This window comes from Hipposideros armiger, unplaced genomic scaffold (assembly GCF_001890085.2).
Source record: "Hipposideros armiger isolate ML-2016 unplaced genomic scaffold, ASM189008v1 scaffold_376, whole genome shotgun sequence".
Lineage (NCBI taxonomy): Eukaryota > Metazoa > Chordata > Mammalia > Chiroptera > Hipposideridae > Hipposideros > Hipposideros armiger.
Genome location: NW_017731726.1, coordinates 45973 through 68735, shown reverse-complemented (window position 1 = coordinate 68735; position 22763 = coordinate 45973). Strand labels below are relative to the sequence as shown.

Below are 22763 nucleotides of genomic sequence, written 5' to 3'. Positions count from 1 at the left end.
CACATTATAAAGATAGCAGGACAGAAAGAAGCAGCATGAGTGGATGGGAAATGATGCATGACTGAACACACAGGTCAATGGATTGGAAAAGAAATCTATGAAAATGAATGAGACAATGCATTTTAAAATAGTACTTACCTCTAACAATTTAATTTTATTTGTATTTCTCCTGCAAAACTGAAAGCAAAAGAATAAATAAATAAAACAAGATCACATTTGTTTTCTTCTACCTTTCTACAATTTCTTATTCTAACATTTAACTTTCTAATCCATATGGAGTTTATTTAGGCACACAGGGTGAGGTACAAAGCTAAGTTTACTTTGTCTTCTAAAAAACTAAATCAATTACCTAGAGACACCCATTGAATGATTCTTCCTTTCCCGCACTGCTTTATATCTTTTGCCATGTGAAGCTTATATTAAGGCCTTTTAAAATGTTCTCCCTCTTGCTTGTGAATCGCATATGTGTACCATGTACAACAAATAACCTTAGAGGCAGGATATCATAGAATCAATACTCTACCTTTTATTCAAAGGGGAAGAAAAGGTCATTTAAGTGACATATTACAGGCCCTAAAGTATTGTGATTATGTAATGATTGTGAAAACAAAATATAGATACAAAAAGAGTCAGTTGCCAATGTGGTTCTGCAGTTTGGACAAGCCAAGTGGAGAGGAAACAATGATAAAACATCTACATCAACAAGAGTAGTGGAATTAAAACAATAAGCATCACAATGATGATGGAATGTCATACCCACTATCAGAAAATGAGAAAAACAATTGTCCTACTGAAGCCTTAGACCAGCAATATGGAAGGCATGGGGGTTTGTGTGCTCTAGGTGACCAGCATTCTAAAATCATCTGGAAACTTTCTTTACAAGGAGCAACCTCATGCACACTCCCTTATGCGGCCTCCACACTCCTCACAGCATCCAGGTTATCAGGGCTGCTGTCACTGACCAGGTCTTCTTCCTCACTTCCTCACTCACCACAAGGGTTCCGACATCTGTGGTTTGACCCTCCAAGACTGTAACAAACTTCCAGTGGTAGTTTACATAAAAATAAAAAATAAAAAAAAAGAAAGAAAAGAAAAAAAGTATCACAAAGTACTTAGATTGATTTAATTCAATTTTGCAACCAAATTGTGTGTTCTTCATTCTTCTTTATAAGAATTCTTTTAGGAAAATCATAATATATTCAGTTGTCAGAAAAGTCATGACGTATTTTTTCTGTTTTTCGTTGCAAAAAATGTGTCATGACTTTTCTGACAACCCAATAATTATGAAGCAGCTCAGTCTGATCTATCAAAGAACATGCACGTGGCTTCTTTGTGATTTACCTTGTATTCTACTAATGTGTGTTGAAGAAATTGCTTGATTTTGGCTTGTGTAGCCTAACAAGATTCAAGTATTAGCTGGTGAGAGCCACTTCCCAGGTGGGCACACGTTCCTTCAGAGAAAGCAAGTCTAGTCAAAGAAGAAAAGACAGGACTGTTTCAGAGAAGCAAAGATTAAACCACCCCATGCATGGTTACATTTTAAACTTAAAATCAATGTATCTTTGTCCATGTTTCTGTGTATGAAGTAGAGCATTCAAAGAACACCTTTTCCCCCTCATTTTCAGAGTTTTCACCAGACTCTAAGATAATTATTTGCATGCTTGTACTTCAGGTTGGTAAAGATATGACAGCTGGCTGGATTTCTCTGACCTGAAGTTAGCATGGGCAGGGGTCATGTAAGAGCTTTAGTATCCTCATCACTGTTTCATCCTTTCATTTCAGCACCCAGACGTGGGATATCGGAATACTGGACATCTTTGGTTTTGAAGAATTTCAAAAGAATGAATTTGAACAAGTAAGTGGGATATTTTTTTTTAATTTTATAAACGTTATGGTTTTTTGCCACTAATAAGTTAGCTCCTTTTAATTCAACACAGACTATTTGCAAAATTACTTACAAACACAGAAATAAGGACTTTACCATCCTGTTTTAAAATTAATGTCTCTGCTTTGTTGACATATTTATCATTTTTATGTGGCCTTGTAAACAACTGGCATAGTCGTTTTTTTTTTTTTTTTTAAACAGAGGCACTTGCCTTGAAAGACAGCATTAGATAAAGAGCTGAGTTGTGCTTATACTATTTCAAGTAGGTCAGAGAGACAGACGGAGGGCATCTGTGTTTGCAATCAGGGCAAAGATCTTCAGGAACCTTCGCCAGAAATCGGAATGGAAATAGTCTCTTATGTTAAATGCTGTTATTTGTAGATTCATCTTTACGTGACATGCATACATATGACTGTGGAGAACTCATGAAAATAGATTAAAGAGGCATTGGTTATTTTTAATCCATTTACAATTTAGGGCACTTGGAAAAGCACTAAATTCTTTATGTATCTTAATAGTATTGGATGAACAGTTTCATCAAATTAGATATCTCTAAAAGTTAAGTGTTAAAGAAGTGAGTGGAAGTAGGACTCGCCTTACCCCACAGAGAAAAAAAATAAACCTGTAAAAAGGTATACATGGAAAGGTAGAAAACCAAGCTGCCCTATGTTACATGAAGAATTACAATTCTGCACTGTTTAGGGAGAACTGTTAAGAATTACATAATGTAAGCTGGCTGAGTGGCTCAGTTGATTAACGAGTTATCTTAAGAGTGTGAGCTCTGAGCAACAGGGCCACCGGTTTGATTTCCTCATGGGCCAGTGACGCTGTGCCCGAGCTGAGCTGCTGCTGAGCTTCCAACTGGTGGCAGGATGTGCTTCTAACAGCAAGACTGCCTGTTCGATGGTGGACTACGCCTGCCCACCCGCAACTAAGACTGAACTTGGCACCTTGAGCTGAGCTGCCACCTGGATGGCTCAGTGGATAGAGCGTGCACTCTTAACAACAAGGCTGCTGAATTCAACTGCCGCATGGGATGGTGGCTACGCCCACCCGCAACTAAGATTGTAACACAGCACCTTGAGCTTAGAGGCCACGGGCTGCTGATGGGCAGCCAGATGGCAACTGTCGCCCTCCACAACTAAGATTGAAGAACAAAAACTTGGCTGTTCCCCTCCACCCCAATTCCCCAATACTGTTCTCCTCCCCCAATTCCCCAATTAAAAAGAAAAAAAAGAAAAGAAAATAATTACATAATATGTTGAGCTATATTGTAAAGTAGATGATGTGGTGGTTAAGGACACTGGATAAGGAATTAAATAGAATTAGTCTGAAATCCAGTTCTGTGACTTTTACTTGCAGAGCTACCTTGGCTAGGAGGAAAAGTTTATAATTGGTTTTGGTTTCCTTATCTGTAAAATCAGAATTATAATAGACTTACAGAGTTGTCACATTAAACAAGATTATTATTATAGAGGTTCTGGTGTTGTTCCTAGCTTACTGAACCAGTTTGAGAAATGGTGCATAGCCACTGTTACTGTTGTAAATGGGAACAGTTAAGAAACTTTTAAAACCCAGCTATTTTTTTTTCTAAAGAAAATGATACAGCATCCTGTGAGTACATCCTAAATCATGCTGACTCACTTAATTAATACAGGGTGAATCATCATGAATCATATTTTTTACAAAACATTACAAAAAGTCTGGTATGACATAAGACCGAGGAGGCCATAGATATATATTTTTTTATTTTTTTCATACTTTGTATCCATAGATTCATGGAAAAAGGAGGTCTTCATGGTTTTATTTATTTATTGTTTATTATAAGAAAAATAGTGATGAACATAAGGAAGAACTCAATTTAAAAATGGCTAGTAGGATATACAATAATATACTCCGGTCTGCACACTGCCTCTTGTGATGTATTTCTCAGAGCAAAGTGTTTGAATGGTTATCTGGCAGTTGTATCGATTCCTTACATTTTTTACCTTGAAAAACACGCATGCTTTTATGTCTGCAATGAGGCTTACTGGTTTCTCCCTCACCTGGTAAATAGGATGCAGGAATCTCAGGTAGAATAGTGTCAGGGCCTCTACTAGGGGCCATGCTCTCACCCCTTTCTTCACCCCCAATACAATCATTTGTCAAGTCTGTACTGACAACGGATATGTACAAACATTTACATTATTTTCATATTAAACCTTTTTTTCTTAATTTTACTACAATTATGTATATCCCTTATTATTCTTTCTGCTAAAATTGTAATGATTTATTTTGGAATATATTTACAGTCTGAGCTTTTTATATAACAAGGAATGGCATTTTTTCAAACCCTAAGAATAAGTCTCTATGAAAAATCAAAAGCTAGTTTTAGGCATTTATGGGTAAAATCTCAAGACCAATTCTTAGACAAATTATAAAAAAATAAATATTTTTAAAAAAATACGCACCTGTTTCTTAGCAGGTTTCTTGGCTGTTGTGCACAACGCTAACTAGGAGCCATTTGGGGAATAGGGTTATTTTCTTGGTGATGAAACTCATTTTACAGTGGATTGATTTAGCAGATTCCTAAATTTGCATGGGGACTTTTTAAAGGCCATTAATTTGAATGATACATTCTAAATTCTTGAGTTGTGAGCAGAATGTGAACTTTCTCTTTTTTTTTCCCCTTTGGAAACTTTCAAAGAATGTTTAACAAGCCAAGATAGTATTCAGAATCAAACCCAGAAACTATTAGTGCCTTTATAAGTATTTATTTTATTCTGTTTTGAGCTTTTTGACCCATCTATCAGCTATTCACTATAATGTCAGCTCCTACAGGGTTGAAATGTTGTTTGGTGCAGCATTTTGTGTATAATAGAAGCTTAACAAATGTGCTTTCAATTGAAATTTTAAGAATAAACTCATAAGAAAAATATCTTCATAGTGTATTTCCTAGTGGTTCTCTTTGCTGAGGACTAAATGCATGTGTTTCCTCACAGTTGTGCCTCCATAAGAAGCTTGACAAATGTTTAGAAATGGGACAAATTAGAGGCGATGTTAAGAAGCACTCCAAAACACTAGCATCTCCGACCTCAGTATCCCCAAGTAGCTCTGAAAGATCAAATGGATGCTTGTCGTTCTCTAGACAAGAATTTGTTTCAGCTCATAAGAAATGCTAATCCCATTTTCTTTGACTTTTAATGAGTCATTTCTATTCAGAGCTATTTCATATATTATAATAAATACCATATTTATAGTAAATATATATATATATACACACACATACATAAATATTATACATATTTCAGCAATAGTTCAATGAGGAGGGGCATGCTAAGTAATTTGAGTCCTGAAGAACATATCAAAAGGCTCTAAACCTACTACCCTGATTAATTAAATAATTACATTACTATCAGCTCACTCTCTGTCATGTAATACCTAAACTTCATAAACTCTTTTTTTTGTATGAAGTTGATCTCTAGCACTGTAAAAATATCTCCTAAATTATTGAAAGGGTAGCCTCTTCACTTACACAGTCAGTGAATTCCAAGTTTATAATGCTTGATAAGTAGAAAGATGATAAACAGCTTAGGGGTACCTTCTTATTCATTTCAATGCCAGTAATGTTAGGAAAAAGAAAGCAATTTGTGGCAAAAAGTGGAGAGGAGAAAAAAATATTTCTACTTCTAGAGATGATGATATATTTAGAAAACTGGAAAGAATGAATGAAAGCATTACTATAAACGAGATAACTTGATAAAGTAGCAAGTTGTAAAATCAGCATGTAACACCAGTGACTTTTACATATTTTTCAAATACCTTTTCAAAAAACGAGCTGGAAAAGAAGACAACATTGTAAAAAATAAGTAAATAGCCAATGTGAGGGAATCTGTAAAATATTCCTGAAAGTCACACGATTACACTTAAAACAAATGGAAAAACATACTGCATTTTTAGACAGAAAGGCTTAATATTATAAAGATGCTGATTCTCTCTAAGTTAACTTATGAATATAACTCGATGTAGTCCCAGTACAAACAAATGAAGAATGGATGACAGAATCAGAGCAACTCAATTTTGCAGATCCAAGTAAGCCATGACTCTAGGCAATGAGTATCAATTGCTGATAACATTAGCAAAAGAGTGACAGCATACACAAGATGCAAATCAAGTGTTCTGGCCAAGAAGAAAAAAGAGAGGAAGGAAGGTTAGAAGAAAGAGAGGGATGTGGGTGGGAGGAAGGAGAAAGAGAGGCAGGGAGGAAGGACAGGAAAAAACCTGAATACAATGAAGTTTCTTGAACTATTAATTAACAAGAACTGAAGACAGAGGAACATACTAAAATAAACCATAAAAAAATCCAGAATGTGGGAAACTGTACAGGACAAATGACCTGATTTCTTCAACATATGAAACGCAAGGGTGGAAATGTGGAAGAGGGAGGGTGGCCTATGGATTTAAAGAGAGGTAATAGATACATAAATCAGTTAAATATTTGGACATTAATGTGGAACCTAATTTGTTTAAGTATAAAAAACGATGAATTAATGTGAAATCTGGATTTTGGTGAAATTAAAAGATTATTGTTAATAGAAATTATGTGTGATAAAGGTACTGTGGGTGTGTGTTTTTCAGTCCTGATATCTTAGATATTTATACCAAAATATTTGCCAACTAAAGACACAATGTCCGAGAATTTTTTCAAATCAGTCTAGTTTTGAGGGTAGCAGGGAAATAGACAAAGCAGAATTGGCCATGAGTTGGTAATTGTTGATAACTGTTGAAGTTGGTTGATGGCAGATGGAAGTTCATTACATTATTCTCTTCACTGCTAATATGTTTAAAATTCTCCATAATATACTCTTTTAAATAACAGACCTTTCCCAAACAAGGTTGGAGACAAGAAAAACTGTACAACAACAGGAAATTCAAAGAAAGCAAAATAAATTATAGAATCTTAAAGCTGAAACAGATCCAAGAGATACTGTCTCTCACCAAACCCCACACCTGCCCTTTTACAGTTAATGAGCCAAGATTGGCAATAATTGATTTGTTGGGGAAAGAACACATAGCAGTCTCATAAGCCCGAAGGAATTCTTAGAAAATTTAGGTTGGAGATTCACAGTACCCTTGGCACAGTAAAGGCCCTGAGAAGTCCTGCAGAGAAGCTCATTAGCTGAGCTCAGTGTTTCTCCACTAGGCTCTGTTTTATTGTTTTTTAGACAATAGAAATTGACATCTCATACAATCAGCATTTTGTTGAATATTTTGAGAAATACTGAATATCTGAAATCTCAAATCATCCTGCTTTGCCATATATGTGTGTGTGTGTGTGTGTGTGTGTGTGTGCGCATGCATATCAGTTAATGAATTGTATATGTTCTGTTCCATCATCTATTTCAGTGTGTTCAACCATGTTTACATATTAGAATCACGTGGAAATCTTTCAACATAAATCAATGCCTGGGCCCCACTCTGATTTAATTGGTTTGGGGTCAGGCCCAGGCATCAGCCTTTTTAAAAAGCCCCTTAATTCCAGTGCGCAGTAGGATTGCAAATCACTGTCTAATGCCTGGGGCTCTGCCTTTGACTAGAGTCAGCTTTAATTAATCTGCTACTTTAATTCTGTGATGTATATGTCATGCCCTATTATATTTTTGCCTCAGACATATTTCACTGAGTAATAAAGGGAGAACAGTTGGTGAAAATTTACTCAGGAAATTAAGTTTGTCATTAATACAAATGATAGGCCATCTGGATAAGCAATAATGTTCTGTTACTAAAAAGTGTTTTCAAAGGGTGTGTAATTTTTATTATTAAACCAGTTAGCAACAGCACTTTATATACAAAGCATGTATTTTAATCAGAGAATGGTGCATGCTAATTAATCAATGCTTAATAATTGTTCATTATCATCAATGAATACTCACCTTTCACCCATAGTCAAGCCTACTCTGAGTAATACCTGGAGATTTAATGAAACCCAAACACAATTCTGATGGATGGAGTTGAGAAGTAAAAATAATGATTGTTTTCACTGAAGTCAGTGATATTCTCAATTATTGATGAAGATTTATGCTTCTAGATACATAAACTAATTTGCCTATAAGAACCTTTCACTGTATCTTTCTCTGTGTTTAACACACACACACACACACACATATGTACATAACCCAGTTCTGTGAAAATAAATGAATAAGCAGGTTCTTGCCATGATTTGGGCCACCATTTGGTTGGTGGGATGCATTTTTCAATTTTCAACTTGATATCTGACATAAGATGCTATGTTTGTATAAGTCCCCTAGCTACTGACAGTTTTAAAATTTATGTTACAGCACTTCTTTTATAGTATATTTTAACTTCGGTGCAGTGAGGCTTTCAACAATCTAGCATAGGAAAAGGCAAACTGTTTTGAGTAAGAAAATTTGATGTACACGTTACATCAGAATGACTTTGAAAAACATTCTCTTTGGGGTTGCATATGCTCCCAGTCATTCCCCTTACCACCCAGCATTGCCCTCCTCTGTTTGAAATACAAATACATTTTCCCTCTCAGAAAGCACCACTGTAATTAAAGCTACGCGTCAAAAATCACTCCACAGCCTACTCAGTTTTACACAGCATCTGGAATTTTCCCTATGGGATCTTAATAAAGTACTTTGTTTCCCTCTCCAGAATACAAAGAATGTGATGTACAATAAAAGGTTCAGATATATTGTAAGGATCACCCCATGTCACAAAACACCATCTGATGATGCAGCTTAAAAATGTTAGAAGCGCAATAGAGAAGCTGTGTTTCAGGAATCATCTTGACAAGGAAAATAACACCTTGAGATGCTCGGTCCAAAAGTACAGGGAGATCCCTTTTCTGTTAGCCAAGGGTGGGCAGATTCTTTAGATCTTCCCTGGGCAGAGGGGGAGTTAAAAAGAAAAAGAAGACTGGTACTCTGACCCCTCCCTGCTCTTTCTAATTTACCGTGAATCCATCCACATTCTTCTGCACTTGCCATCACCATTTTGACTAAAACAGTAGAGCAATTCCATAAAGCCAAAATTGAGTTCAATAAAATATTAGTAAACAAAAAACAATTAAAATATCTTTTTTTATTAATTATACTAATGCTCAAGTCAGTCAAAACACTACAGCCAGGTATACATACAAAGATGGCCACCTATAAGATAGTCAAGAACAAGAGAATTTAGATTGTCATCAAAAGTAATTTTTGTAGCTACAGGGCTGCAGCCTATTCTGAATGCAAAATGATAAGAGAATTATAGTAAGTATGGTTGAGACGTCCACTTCTATCTAAGTCATTTCAATTAGAGAATCTCAGAATGAGGGCAAAGATACATGTCATAAACTTTGGCTATTTCTTGTGCAATAGAGAATCAGCCACTGATGTTCTTATTTTGGAATCCTTTATCAGATTTATTTTTATTGTTTTATGCAGTAACAGACATCACCCTATTTTTCAGGGCATTTACTTTTGGAGCAATCTATTTCCTAAAATACATGTAGGCACACCTTTCATAACCACTTTTAAATCAAACCGCTGAAATGTAGGATCTCTTTTTATTGCCTTACATGATTCAATGTAATTTTTAATATCAAAAGTTTAAAAAATTACAATTGTATATATCAGATAATCAAAGATGATCTTTTTCCAATGGTTGCATGCCATAATAGAGTCATTCATTTTCTGTACATTTACTATGAATATTTTACCCCACATTTTAAGTCTTTATCAATCTTTAGTAACAAAATTGCTTTAGTATTAAAGGAGTTTAACACATTATTAGATTGGGGGCACACATCAAAAATTTTTTTAAGGAAAGTGAACTCATTTTAAAAATTTCCTTTTTTTTTCTTCCAGCAACAATTTTCAGAACTTGCTTTTTTTTTCATTTTGCATTAAAATGAGACTGACAGTTAAATGTGTTCCTTTCACAATGGAGATACTACTGTGGACAGATGCTACACAGTTTTATAGAAAATAATTTGTCTTTTCAGAATCATTCCTGGAGATAAACACAGTTATTGATCTAATGATATCACTTAATTCTGATGGAACAATATAATAGGATGAATTTGCTAGGCTGTATCAGTTACAAGAAAGTAAATATTTTTATATGATATTTAAATACTGAATTCCATCCCTCCCTTTACCAGCTACAATGTGCAGAATTTATTGGTCTGTATTCATATACAATTGTTTTTGCCTTAATAACCAAGCAAGTAAAGTTAATTGTTCTATATGGTATATTTTCAACTGAAGTGACTATAATTTTAACATTTTTATATTTAGAGAACTGATCAGTGTAAATACAAGTTAAAAAAACGTTTAGCTGTAAATCTAAAGAACTTTCAGGTTTGTGTATGTCTCATGAAATCTAGTCGTCAAGGGGCAGAGGAAAAGTATTAGTTGACTATTGGCCAAATCAGATGGAAGAAAGAAAATTCAGTTAGTCCAGATATCATGGAGGAAGGGGTAGGAGGAAGCATGTGATTCCAAGTTTAAGCAAATTCCCTCAAATTTTTTTTAGGTTTTAAAATGACCTCTAAGACAGTGGCAATATGGCATGTTTTATTTAACTTAGGTCTTATTCTGTAATATAATACAATAGGGGACGTTGTACAGGCTACGGACATTCATTTATCACTGAATTTACAGAAACCATGTTATACTGTGAAGCAGAGAGATTCAAGAAAAACTTTTGGAAACAAGGTCAGTAGTTCTGGTCAGTAGTCCTGGACCATCATTTTCAGACCTGGAGACAAGAATAATTTTTGTTATTGTTGGGGTATCCATATATGCTATTTAGGTCTTATTTTCAATATAGTTATTATTTAAATATTGGGTCATCGGGAAAGTCATGATGTATTGTTCTGTGTTTTTCAATGCTAAAATAAGTCATGACTTTTCCGACGACCCAATATTTTATTTGGTATAGTTCAAGTATATCGACTAGTCTCCACCTATCATATTAATAATGAAATACCAATGTACATTGATCACTGAAATAACTCGACTACATTAGGTCACCAGAGCCCCCCAATTCTCAGTTCTACAACTCCTGCTAAGGCAGCCCTGTGCCTGCAACCCCAGCATTCTCCATCACCGTGTTTCTGAAGGTACTGGAGCTTTCTACACCTACTCACAGAATTCTGGTCCTGGCAAGAACAGAACTTAACAGCAAAGCATCCCAGTCTCAGGAAAAACTCCTCTTTTCTGACAGTTGTCCCACACTCTGATAGGTTTGTGTCTTCTCTGAAAAAGTTTCCTGCTGAGCCTTCTTCATGTCCCTAGAGTCCCATAAACTCCCATCCTTCCAAATAGCTGGACCTGTAAGAAAAATGGCTCTTGTTTTTAATTCATGAATTCATTAGTAGCCACATCCTTATGGGCAGGCGCAGGTACCATATGGAAAAGTAAAGCCTTCCTGGTGTTGGTCATTTGAGAAGGTGACTCACTGATTGTAAGCTGCAGTGTGAGCGGTGCTCTTCTATGTCCTAGAGGGAAGCCCTGAGCTCCCAGTTGAGGGACAAGAATGTATAGGAGTAGCTCCTACTTAGCAGGTGATAAGAAGACACCAGACTTAGAGAAGAATATGGCTATATAGAGAAGAGGAACCCTGGGTGGTCTTTTTTTTCTCCGATGTCCATTCCAGCCTTGTATGGTTTACAAAAGCTTTGGCATTTTCTTCATAAATGCAGCATGTTTCACATTAAATATAATCTCAGACGTTTTTCCTTTTGCAAATGATATCTGATTTTTAAAAAAACTTTTTATGTTATTTTGATTTATATACATTATGCAGCTTCAACTATTTTCAGTGAGTTACTGAATTCTAAATATTTCTTAGTGATTTTAAATTTTTGCCTAGTATAACACAGTGGTTAGGGTGAAGATGGGAGATCATAGTGGTCTGTGAGACTCATTGAGTGCACGAAGGAGGCGGGTGCAGGTAGAGAAGACACGAGGCCCAAGGACTCAGCCCTGGACCACTCCAGGATGTAGTCAGAGAAGGAGACAGAGAAGGAGTGGGGTAGAAGGTCAATCATGTCCTGGGAGACTGGAGAGCAGTGCTCTGGGGAAGCAGAGGGATCAACTGTCAAATATCTCTGGGGGTGTCAAGGAAAACGAACACTGAGAATTGAACTTTGGACGTAGAATGCACATGTCACTGGTGACTTCCAGAAAAGCAATTTTGGTAGCACCATGGGGGCAAAATTGTGTAAGGGTGGTTTCAGTAGTGGGGAGGAGAGGAATTTGAGATAAGACAACTCTTTTGAAATTTATTTGTTATAAAAGAAAACAAAAAAGTTGGAGTGTAGCCTAGAGGGGAAGTAAGACTTTATTTTTATTAGATTTGGGCTATTTTATTTTTTTTAACTATTTTAAGGTAATTTTTTAAGATTAAGAAATTAAAAGTTTGTTAAGAAATAACATACTTATATCCTGATGGAAATGTCTTGTGGGAAGAGAAAACTTGAGAGTTGGAGGAATTTAAAAAAATTTTGGATACAGGAAATAGTTTTCTGCAATAGAATGCTTCGGCTGGTTATTCTTTCTGAAAGTAACCCAGTTTCCTTGCCCATCATGGATACACAATAGAAACTAGGAGGCGAGAAATGCTGCTGCTTTCTCTGGGAGCTCCTGGTCGACCCAGCTTTCATCTTCATTTGTTGACTAGAGACCAAATATTTCCTTTGGGAAATAATTTTTAAATACTCAAATATATTTTAGACCCATAATTTGTAAGTTAATGTTGTAATTATAACTGTTTTTTTTACATACTTTATATTAAATAACCAGACCATATGAAGTCAATAACATCATGTGAAACACTTTACTTTGGTTTCTCACTCAGGCAATACTGTAATGCTTTATCTCGATAGACTAAATTGGTGTTGAACATTCTTAAGGCAATATTTCACCGATCTGAAACTGTGTCATAGAAAGAGTGGATATACATGGCCATATTATCTTATAAATTGTTTTCTCTTCCTTCCACAATAGCTTTGTGTCAACATGACCAATGAGAAGATGCACCACTATATCAATGAAGTGCTTTTTCTACAGGAGCAAACAGAATGTGTACAAGAGGGAATTACCATGGAAACAGCTTATTCTCCTGGTAACCAGACTGGAGTTTTGGATTTTTTTTTCCAGGTATTCATATAATTAGTCACTTTACAGAGTGCATGCTAGAGACAAATAATTTTCTTTCAAGGAGCCTTATTTTTGAAATATCTTTCTATATGAGACTGCAATATATATTTATAATCTTTTAAAGTCAGTTGAGGAGCACAAATTACCTTTTTCTAAAGGGGCATTTGAAGGATTACCAATGCGTTGAAAGAGCAAGACATTTTAAATCATTTTGTTATAAAACATATTCAGCATTAATTATATGGCTAAAACTCTCCTTTTGCATAGTTGCAAATACCCAATGTACAAAATTAATATTTTATAAAATAATATCTAAGACTAACAAGATCATAAAATAAATTCCACAGAATCTTTTTTATCTATCTTCAAAGTTTCTAAATTTAAATATGGGAAAATTGGCAGAAAAAATACTTATGCATACATATAATCTTAGAGTACCTGCAGGTGTTTATACTTATCTTTGTATAAGTATAATGCAATAATCTTTACATCAATATCTCTATCATATAAACAAAATTTTTTCATATCAACAGCAATCCCTATCTACTAATATAGGAAGACATTATGTAGATTTACCCATAATATCTGTAAAACCCTTGAGCATTGTTTAAAATTGATAACATTCAGCTATTGGAAAGCATTGTGTTTAATTTTCTACCCTTTATTTCTATAAATGTAGACTCATAAATTATTTTATGCATTTTCCTAATATTGTAAAATGCCCTCATTCTTGCTACCAACTTGGCAACATTCTTTTTATTAATTACAGAAGAAGCCTTCTTCCTCCAGAAAGCCCTTCCTCATCATGACACATATACTACATAATTTATTTATTTGAGATTTTTAAAAATGCCTTCAAAATGACAGCAACATATACTTAGTTTTAGATGGAATGCTTCAAGCACCACCATCCTCCTCCTTGCTTGCTGCTGTATGCTTGACTGTTAAACAGTGGTCAGCAGCATGACGTTATTTCCATATATTTGGATATCATCCTTGAGATTTCATCTTTGGAATGATTATTTCAGTAGCAGGACCCTTTCAGTATGAGTTGGAAATGAGAGTGGACATTTCTGGCTGCTGTTTCTGTTGGATACCCATAAAAATGGAATGAAAAGGATACCAAGTATAGGGTGAAATGTATAGGTCTATATACCAGGCAAGCATATACCCTACAATCCAAAGCAAGCTTATTTCCTTTGTAGCAACTCATAATCCTCCGCTACTCATAAACATTTGTGATTTGGGCGTAGGCCACATTTATATTTCAATGAACATATATTTGACTTATGTCCCTGAGTGGAGGGGGTCAATCCAAATCCTTTCCAAATTCTCCCCGTGTCTCGTGCACTTTGTCACACTCTCAGTATCACTGCTTTTTGTTGTTATGGTGAAACGGCATATGATAACCTTTCACATACAGTAGAACAATTCAGTCTCTCCTAAGCATTCACTTCTGAAAGAATTGAAGGGCATTAATCCCTTTTTATGACTTACTTCTCCACTTCTGTTTTCTTCAGAAATTTCAGCAAGTTTTCCAAGTCTGCAAGTTAATTATCACCATGTTTTCATGGCTTTATACCAAACATCCAGAAAATACAACATCTACGAACTTTAAAATTTTTGGAGACAGTAAAAATTATAATGCTTTAACAAAATATCTTGTTGGTAACAAACGATCCCGTCCTTGCAAAACATCATCTTGCTTTTGGAGCAGAGTGGTTTAGCCCTTTTTGAATCAGTTTCTTCCCTTTTTCAAATGGGGGCCTTCTTTGATTTACTGACCATGAGCAGCTTTATCAAATAAAAATTCTGACCTCCAAAGAGGAGCTCTGTCACTGCCTCTGAAATATGGACACACTTTCATACAACCTTTAAACATTCCATTTATCCTCCCCAGGTGTATTTATATGTGTTCGTGTGTGTTTGCATGTGAATATATGTAAGTGTGAGAGCTTATGGGGAAGTGACATGACACCATGCTCAAATCAAAAGACAAAGCAATGGCTTCTGGTATTATAATATCAACATTTTATTTACTTTTCAGCAAATAGGTTTCTATACATTGAAATAAAGACTTTCTGGGCTTGAAAACATCCCAGACAGGACCAGCCCTCAGCAAACTTCTTACACGGACTGTTTTCTTTTAGGGCCTCTCCCCATCTACTTTATATACCTTCTCCCCCTCCCCGCCCCCACCCCCTGCACTTCTGGGCTCTTCCTGGGGACTATCTCTTTATGAGGTGCCTGGCCACATGGAGATTCTTGGGATGTATTATACAGAACTGCCTGCTGGGCTAACACTTCCTATAATGAACTTTCTTCTCCAAATTTCTTTATTGAAAAATATTTTTTTGTTGTTGGTAAGAAATGTCTCTCCGGGTGTTCTAGGTAACTTGCTGAGGTGGGTGAACTTGCTTTGAGCAGGCATTTCCGGTTCCTTCACAGTGCCCTTTTATACCTCATTAGTTCTTCCCTTTCCTTCCCAGGAGGCTATTGTCTGCTCGTTCTAGAGGTGGCCCTTGTAGTTGCCAGATGTCTCCAAAAGGGTCCCCTCTGATGTATGTGCCTCCAGGTCCTTCCCATGGCTGGTACTTTCAACCTTTGTTCCCTATGGGTGGCACCAGAATGATCTCAACTTTGGCAGCCCTCAGATGACTGTATATGGTCTTTGAATTTTTTTACTATGAGTGGGAGACTCTGAAAGACTTAAAACAACTAAACTGTTTATGACACAAAGAAATGACTTGCTATTGTCCAAATAAATAACATCATGAAAGGCTTTTCATGGTATGGTCAAAACACAAGCTGAAATTGATGTAATGGGTCATATAGATCTCTTTACTTTCTGAGAAGAGTTATTTTGATGGTTTTTCACCCTTCAAGAAACATACTGATTTGATGTGAAGAATTAAGATCTATGACAGAATGATGTAAATAAATAATATAAGGTATTTTATTTTAAAACAGGTCAACAGAAATTCTTGCCTAGGAAAGAAAAGATAACCAGCACAGCACTGAGCAAAAAGTTATTCAACTGATGTGTAAAGCACATGAGCAGAGTGGTGTTCCCTGTCTGGGGGAGCACAATATTAGAGATTGGGAAGTTTAAGCAGCATTTTCCTTCACATGACATTAATTTTAAATTGTTGTCTACTATGTGACTTTATTTTCTTTGCTTGGCAGCAATAAACGATCAGACTTCTAATTTGAGTTTTACAGAGTTATAGCTTCAAACTTTCTTTTTTTCTAAGTTTAAATATCAGAATATCATAGAGTTACTTCTACTTCCTGCTGAGTGGAATTTTGTCACACTGTTTAAGACAACATCACTGTAGGTTTTGTTTTTTTGATAAGTTACGTGTTCTACTGTAAGTATGAAGTTTTTGATTGGGTGATGGGTCAAGAAAAATGACAACTTTCCTGTAGTCGGAAATTTTATTTTCTTATTGAGATGAGACTATACACTTTAATAACACCAGTACTTTACTGACATTAAAATACACTCTTGCATTTATTCATTTCTCTAATCAATAAATACTGTTGAGGGACTACATTACATCAGAGTTTTGGCTAGGTGGTGGGCATACAACAGTGAGTAAAAATAGATGTGTATTAAAAGTAAAGACATTCATTTTCTGAGTGCTTTATATGAAATAATGAAAATATAAATGAGCATGCATGAACAATAACAAAAACAATAAATTAAGTAACGGAAGAAAATAATTCTTTCCTCTTAACTTTCAGAAGCCATCAGGATTTCTCTCTTTATTGGATGAAGAAAGTCAAATCATTTGGTCAGTGGAACCAAACCTTCCCAAAAAGCTACAAAGCCTCCTAGAATCCTCAAATACAAATGCAGTATATTCCCCCATGAAGGATGGGAATGGAAACGTCGCACTCAGAGATCAAGGCACAGCATTCACTATTATGCACTACGCGGGAAGGGTAAGTTAACAGTTAATGGTGTAGTTTATTAATGTGCACGTATGGACCAAAGGTCTTAAGGACAAGCTTTAACGTTTTTGATATTTTAGAGTTTATTATTTTGATAAACGAAAGTTGGGTAAACAACCCACACAATTTTGCTTTTCTGAGCTATTTTCTTTAGCCTGATAAGGACTTAGCATCTTTAGAATGTGGATGACGAAGCATGCAGGATGAGCCTTCTCATCATGTTTTGAGAATTATAACATAGTATGAGCAAAAGAGGCCTGCATTTAACACAAAGAGCTCTGCTGTGAACTTAGGGACATTTCCGTAATCCAAACAAACATTGGACATCTGAGTTTACTTACCCTTAATATAGTTTTTAGTATTAAATTATTTTTTGTAAAGTATGCCAACTTAAGAAAGGAAGCTACTCTCATACCTCTCTAGATTCCCCAACGAGCTTTGTAAAGCATGCTTCTTTAAAACCTTCAATGATACATTCTTATCTGTCTAAAAAATATCACACTCCTTGGGCTTAGAAACTCCCATTATGCTGATGCTTGAAGAAGCTGATGCTTTTTTTTCCCCCCCCACTTGACTCCTCTGTCACACTTCCCCTACACCAATCCTCTGTTCAGGATATTTGTTTCTAATTCACTCATTGTTTTCCTTCATCCCCCAGCTTAATCTCCCTCATGCTCAAGCTTGAAATATCCTTCTTGTTTTCTTCACAAGGTCAAATTGTATCCATCTTGTAATACTTACAACCGTGTCCCACTTATCTTCAGTCCAGCTCCCACCTATAGTTAATGTCTGCTACTTTTGAATTTGTAGCCCTCAGGTATCCCCCCCCCCCCCCCCCCGCATTTGGCACTTAGTACAAATTACATATTAGAGGGTGAGATCTCTATTCACTCTGTCACACTCAGTGTATTGCAGTTCATTTCAACCAATGTTTACTGAGTCTACACTCTATGCCAAACCCAGAGCATTAGAGAATCAAAGGCAAGTAAAACATACTTCTTGTCCTCAAATGGCTCATGGTCAAATAAGGAAAAGTTAAATTAACAAATAATTATGATACAATTTGTTTATAATAACATTAGTAATATTAACAAAGTTCTATATTACTACAGAGATGGAAGCAATTATTTGGTTTCAAAGAAAAGTGTGGAAATGTTTTCTAGAAGAGGTAAAATGTGACCTAAGCTTTCAAGGGTGAGTTAGAGCTCACTTAAGGATAAAGGGAAGGAGCATTCCAGTAAAGGCATGGACTTTTGAAAGTGAGTGGCATGTGTATCCCTCAGGATTCAGTTGCTTAGGACAGAATATCCTCCAGCTGTTCAAGCGGGAAATAACCTCAGTACAGGAAAATAATTGTCGGGAGATTATAAGTTGAACTTTCAGAAATAACCTTAATTAAAACCATTCCACAAGACAAGGCTACCAACATAGTTCCGGCCTTGTCTTTGATCAGGAAACCTCCAGAGAAGCTGCTGCTGCAGGTACTGACTTTTATTAGTGCTATCAACTATAGCAGTAACATACCCATACCCTGGCATGCAGCTTGGAAGAGCTCAGGGACTGGTCCTGGAGATCTCCACTGCCAGAGAAAATCAAAACATCTTCATGGTATACTTACCAGGTAAAACAGCCAAAGCAGTAGATGCACAGCCTCCATCGCTTCTACCTTCTAAACCGTGTGCAAGAGTGCCAGACTGGTGGAAGTTACAGAACAACCAGATGCTAGCTGCAAAGGAGTCTGGAAAGGGTAACTCTCCTGCTTTTCAATGTCTGCCGTACAGGAAGGCAACTAGGATGAAGGCTGTGTCCCATCCCGCCATACATACCCACGTTGTAGTTGGGGAAACAGTACAAGAAGTTCAGCTAAGTGTATAGAAAATGGTAGGAGAAAAGTCTAACAAGGCTGTTTGGACCAAGTCAGGAATAAATATGCATGTATGACTCAGGACTTCTTCCTCTTGACAGAATTAATCCATCAGATGTTTTCAGAAAGGGTGGGGGATGAAGTACAAACAACATGACATAGGATGGATTGGGGGAAAAAAGGAAACACAGCCAGGGAAACCCTCAAGCAAGGACTGCATTTGAGCAATAGCAGTGGAATGCAGGGGAGGCATTTATAAGGAAGAGGGACTGGGGACAGAGACTGACTGGACGTGCAGAGCAAGGGAAGTGACATAGATTGAAATGAAACAGGTTTCTCACCCCACTGGATGGTTATATTATGCCAATTACGAGAGAAAATCCTGGAGAATAAGGCAGTTTAGAAGGAAAGGTATTTGGTTTTAGATGTTTCCAATTTGAGGTTTTAATGGAATTCTCAATAGGATGATGACAACACTTGACACTGGGATGAAGGAGGTTGGTTGTTTTTAGAAACACAATCATATTTTTAGACATGTGTATCTTTATCTTTTCACCCAGAAAGAACATGGGGAAAATGGAGAAAAGAAGTTAGCAGGAGAGAGAAGCAGCAAAGAAACCTAGAGAAGGAGAAGGGAGGAGGGGTCAAGAAGAAACTCACCTGGATGAAACAGGACAAGGAGCACCTTTGTGAGAAGTTAGAGTAGTTCATGGATGTGGAGAGGAAGTCAGTGGAAGACTATATATACCAGTTAATAATGCTCCCAGAGTTAATTCTTTTATATTTGAGAGATTCATGTGTGTGTTACATGCCATTGACTCTGCTCTGACTCCTGGTGACCTTATGAATGAGTGTGACGTCCACAATGTCCTGTCCTCAGCTGTCCTGCTCAGCTCCTGGAGTCTCATGTTTATAGTTTCTTTTATGTAGTCAATCCATCTCATATTTGGTCTTCGTCTTTTCCTGCTGCCTTTTCTTTTTTCCCGGGCAGTGTTGTTTTTCCAAAAGAACCTGCCTTCTCGTAATGTGCCTGAAGTAGGACAGCTTCAATTTTATCATTTTTGCCTCCAGCAATGTTTCAGGCTTAATTTGCTGTAGGACCCACTTCTTCCTCTTTCTGGCGGTCCAGGATGTCTGTAGAGCTCTCTTCCAACACCATATTTCAAATCAGTCATGTTTTTGTTTGTTTGTTTTCCTATCAGCCTTCTTCACTGTCCAGATTTCTCATTTGTCTGTGGTAATTGGGAATACAAGGGTGTGGATGATCTTAGCCTTGTTCTCTAATGATACATCTTTGCTCTTGGTAATCTTTCTTAATTCTTCCATTTAGCCTTTACAAATTCTTTATAACAGTAACAGTATTTTAGTCTTGTATTCAGATTTTTTAATTTATATTTTCTTTATATTAAGCATTTATTGAATTCATAGGGTTTAGATGAGAAATTACAATAAGGTATAACTAATGATTTTGGAAAATTATTTTTCTATAAGTTTCATAGGAGCTATTTTAAGGCAGTATATACCTCACCCATCTTGTAAGGCTGTTTTTATTGTATCTTGGACAGGTGTTAGATGTTCAGAAATGCTCATTGTGTTCAATTGAACAGGATCAAGCTTTGGAATAATATTTATTTTATGTTTGCTTTCAAAAATTATTCTGCAACACTTACTGAAATTTCAATTTCAATTGTTTTAAGCAAATTTGAGGAAAAAAACAATGAATGGTTTCAATACATTTTTTTAACTGAGTTCTAATAGCATTAAAGCAAAGCAGAGACAGCTGTTTGATTAGTTGCCACAAGGCCAAAACCCCATGGAATCATGAATTTTCCTGTAAAAGCACCTTTATATTTTAAGCAGGATTTTCCATAATTGGAATCAGTTTTGTGGTTTTATAAAAATCATTCATTTCACCAAGATGGACTAATGAGTCTTAGCCCAAGGACTCCCTAAGGACTCATTCACATGTTACAGTATAGATTATATGTAATTTGTGACAATATGTCAAGTCATAAGCCATTCTAATCATCAGATGTAGGTACATGTACCTAAATTTTGAGCTATTGCGTTTTCAAGAAAAGCAGCACGTTCTGCATTTTATACATCAAGAGGTATAGCAAAGAGCCAGTTGGTTTGAAATAAGCAAGTGAGTGTATTTTGGACAGTAGGATGGGTATTCCTGAATAGTTCTTTGATGCTAAAGATGACCCCAAAAAAGAGTGTGATACATCTGAAGCTGCCATTGAATAATATTATATGTCAACTATAATTTAATACATATATAATCATGGGATGTGGAGTAGAGTGTGGGAATGGAGTCAATAGAATTATAATAGATATGTATGATATCAGGGGTGGGGGTCAGTAAGTGGGGGAGGGGGGTTGTCTCTTTGTGAGGGGTGAAAAGGATAACTATTGCATTGTTTTGTACACCTGAAACTAATACTAATAAAAAATTTTAAAAAATTTAAAAAAAGAATGTGATGGGTCTGGGGTTCTTGAGCTGGTTTGTAGCCTCTTCTTTGGTCAGATGGATGAGCTAGAGTCTCTCTTATCTCCACTTGCTCCTCTGTGACTGGTTTATCTGGTTTTGTTAGTGAAACTCACTACACCTCATGGGAAGGATAATCCTTACTGCTGGTGATGCTATTGGCATCCAGCCTCACCGGGATGGACCTGCCCACCCTGCTCTGACTATGGGACCCTCCCATGCTTCTGAATCTTGTTTGGAACAGAGGCTCAGAGGCCCTTTTAGAAGTGTTTAAGCAACATTATTTGCATTACAGCTGAAAACCTTCCCTAAGCACATCTGAATTTTTCATTACTCATAGGAGCCTGGTGTATTTTCTAATCTCCATTACAGAAATATTTTAAAGCAAATGGGAAGAGACTGTGCATGAAATATTAACAGCATCTCATTAATGAGTATGAATCTGAATTAAAGAAGGCTGTGAGTTGTGTTTTGTTGCTGTTATTTGTTTTAGCAAGTTTTAAATCATATAAGGGATTACCTGTTTTAGGAATTGCTCTATAAACTTATACTGGTGATATAAATGATGGATAAGCATTAGATCCAGAAGTGTATTGGCTTTTAAAATTAAGAATCTCAAAGAAAAGAAAAATTATTATTTGGTAAAAGACATTGGCTCTTAGGAAAGTTTAATTTCCATTAAGGTGATTCTGAACTAACTCTAATGGGAAATAGTATTTTGAAGTTCCTAAATTTTAACTTGAGAAAAGGGAATAGATTAGGAGATAGTAAAGTAAAAAAAACTGACATAATAAAAATTAAATTAATGAAAATGTAGGTCACAATTAAAAGATGTAAAATAGGGCTGGCCAGGTGGCGCTTTGGTTAAGAGCTGGCTTGGGACGCCAGCTCTGAGTAGCAGGGCCCCAGTTCGGATCTCACATGAGGGCCAGTGATGCTGCGCCCTCTACAGCTAAGATGGTGAACAACAGTTGTCCTGGAGCTGGGCTGCCGTGAGTCTCTGGCAGCAGCGTAGGCTGCAGCCCCTGCTGCAGTGGGCTGCCTGAGCTACTGTGAGTGGCTGGCAGCCAGCGTGAGTGGCCAGCAGCCAGTGTGAGCTGCCGTGAGCCACAGTGAGCGGCCATTCAATGGCCGGTGAGCGACTGCCTCACCCGGGAAGAGCTCAATGATAATACCAACATGGGCCAATGAAGCAACGTCCTCCACAACTAGACTGAAGAACAAAAGGACAGCAACTTGTCTGTTCCCCTTCCCCAATTCTCCAATAAAATCTTAAAAATAAATAAATAAATAAAAATAAATATAAGTAACAGATGTAAAATATATAACACATATCTGTCCCTTTTTGTTGTCTGCTCATAAGGTCTTTGTTGGAAAGCAGTTTTTAGATAAATGTCCCATTCTATGATT

General features: G+C 36.4%; 1 protein-coding gene across 1 annotated transcript in view; it reads left to right on the top strand.

Annotated features, from left to right (window-relative positions):
* LOC109393330 (unconventional myosin-XVI) overlaps positions 1-22763 on the top strand; it is a 457270-nt gene that overhangs the window by 407716 nt on the left and 26791 nt on the right. The window contains exons 21-23 of the mRNA XM_019662415.1: positions 1783-1855; positions 12889-13041; positions 16789-16989. Of these exons, the coding sequence (XP_019517960.1) occupies positions 1783-1855; positions 12889-13041; positions 16789-16989 (427 nt within the window). The remainder of the gene's footprint in view (positions 1-1782; positions 1856-12888; positions 13042-16788; positions 16990-22763) is intronic.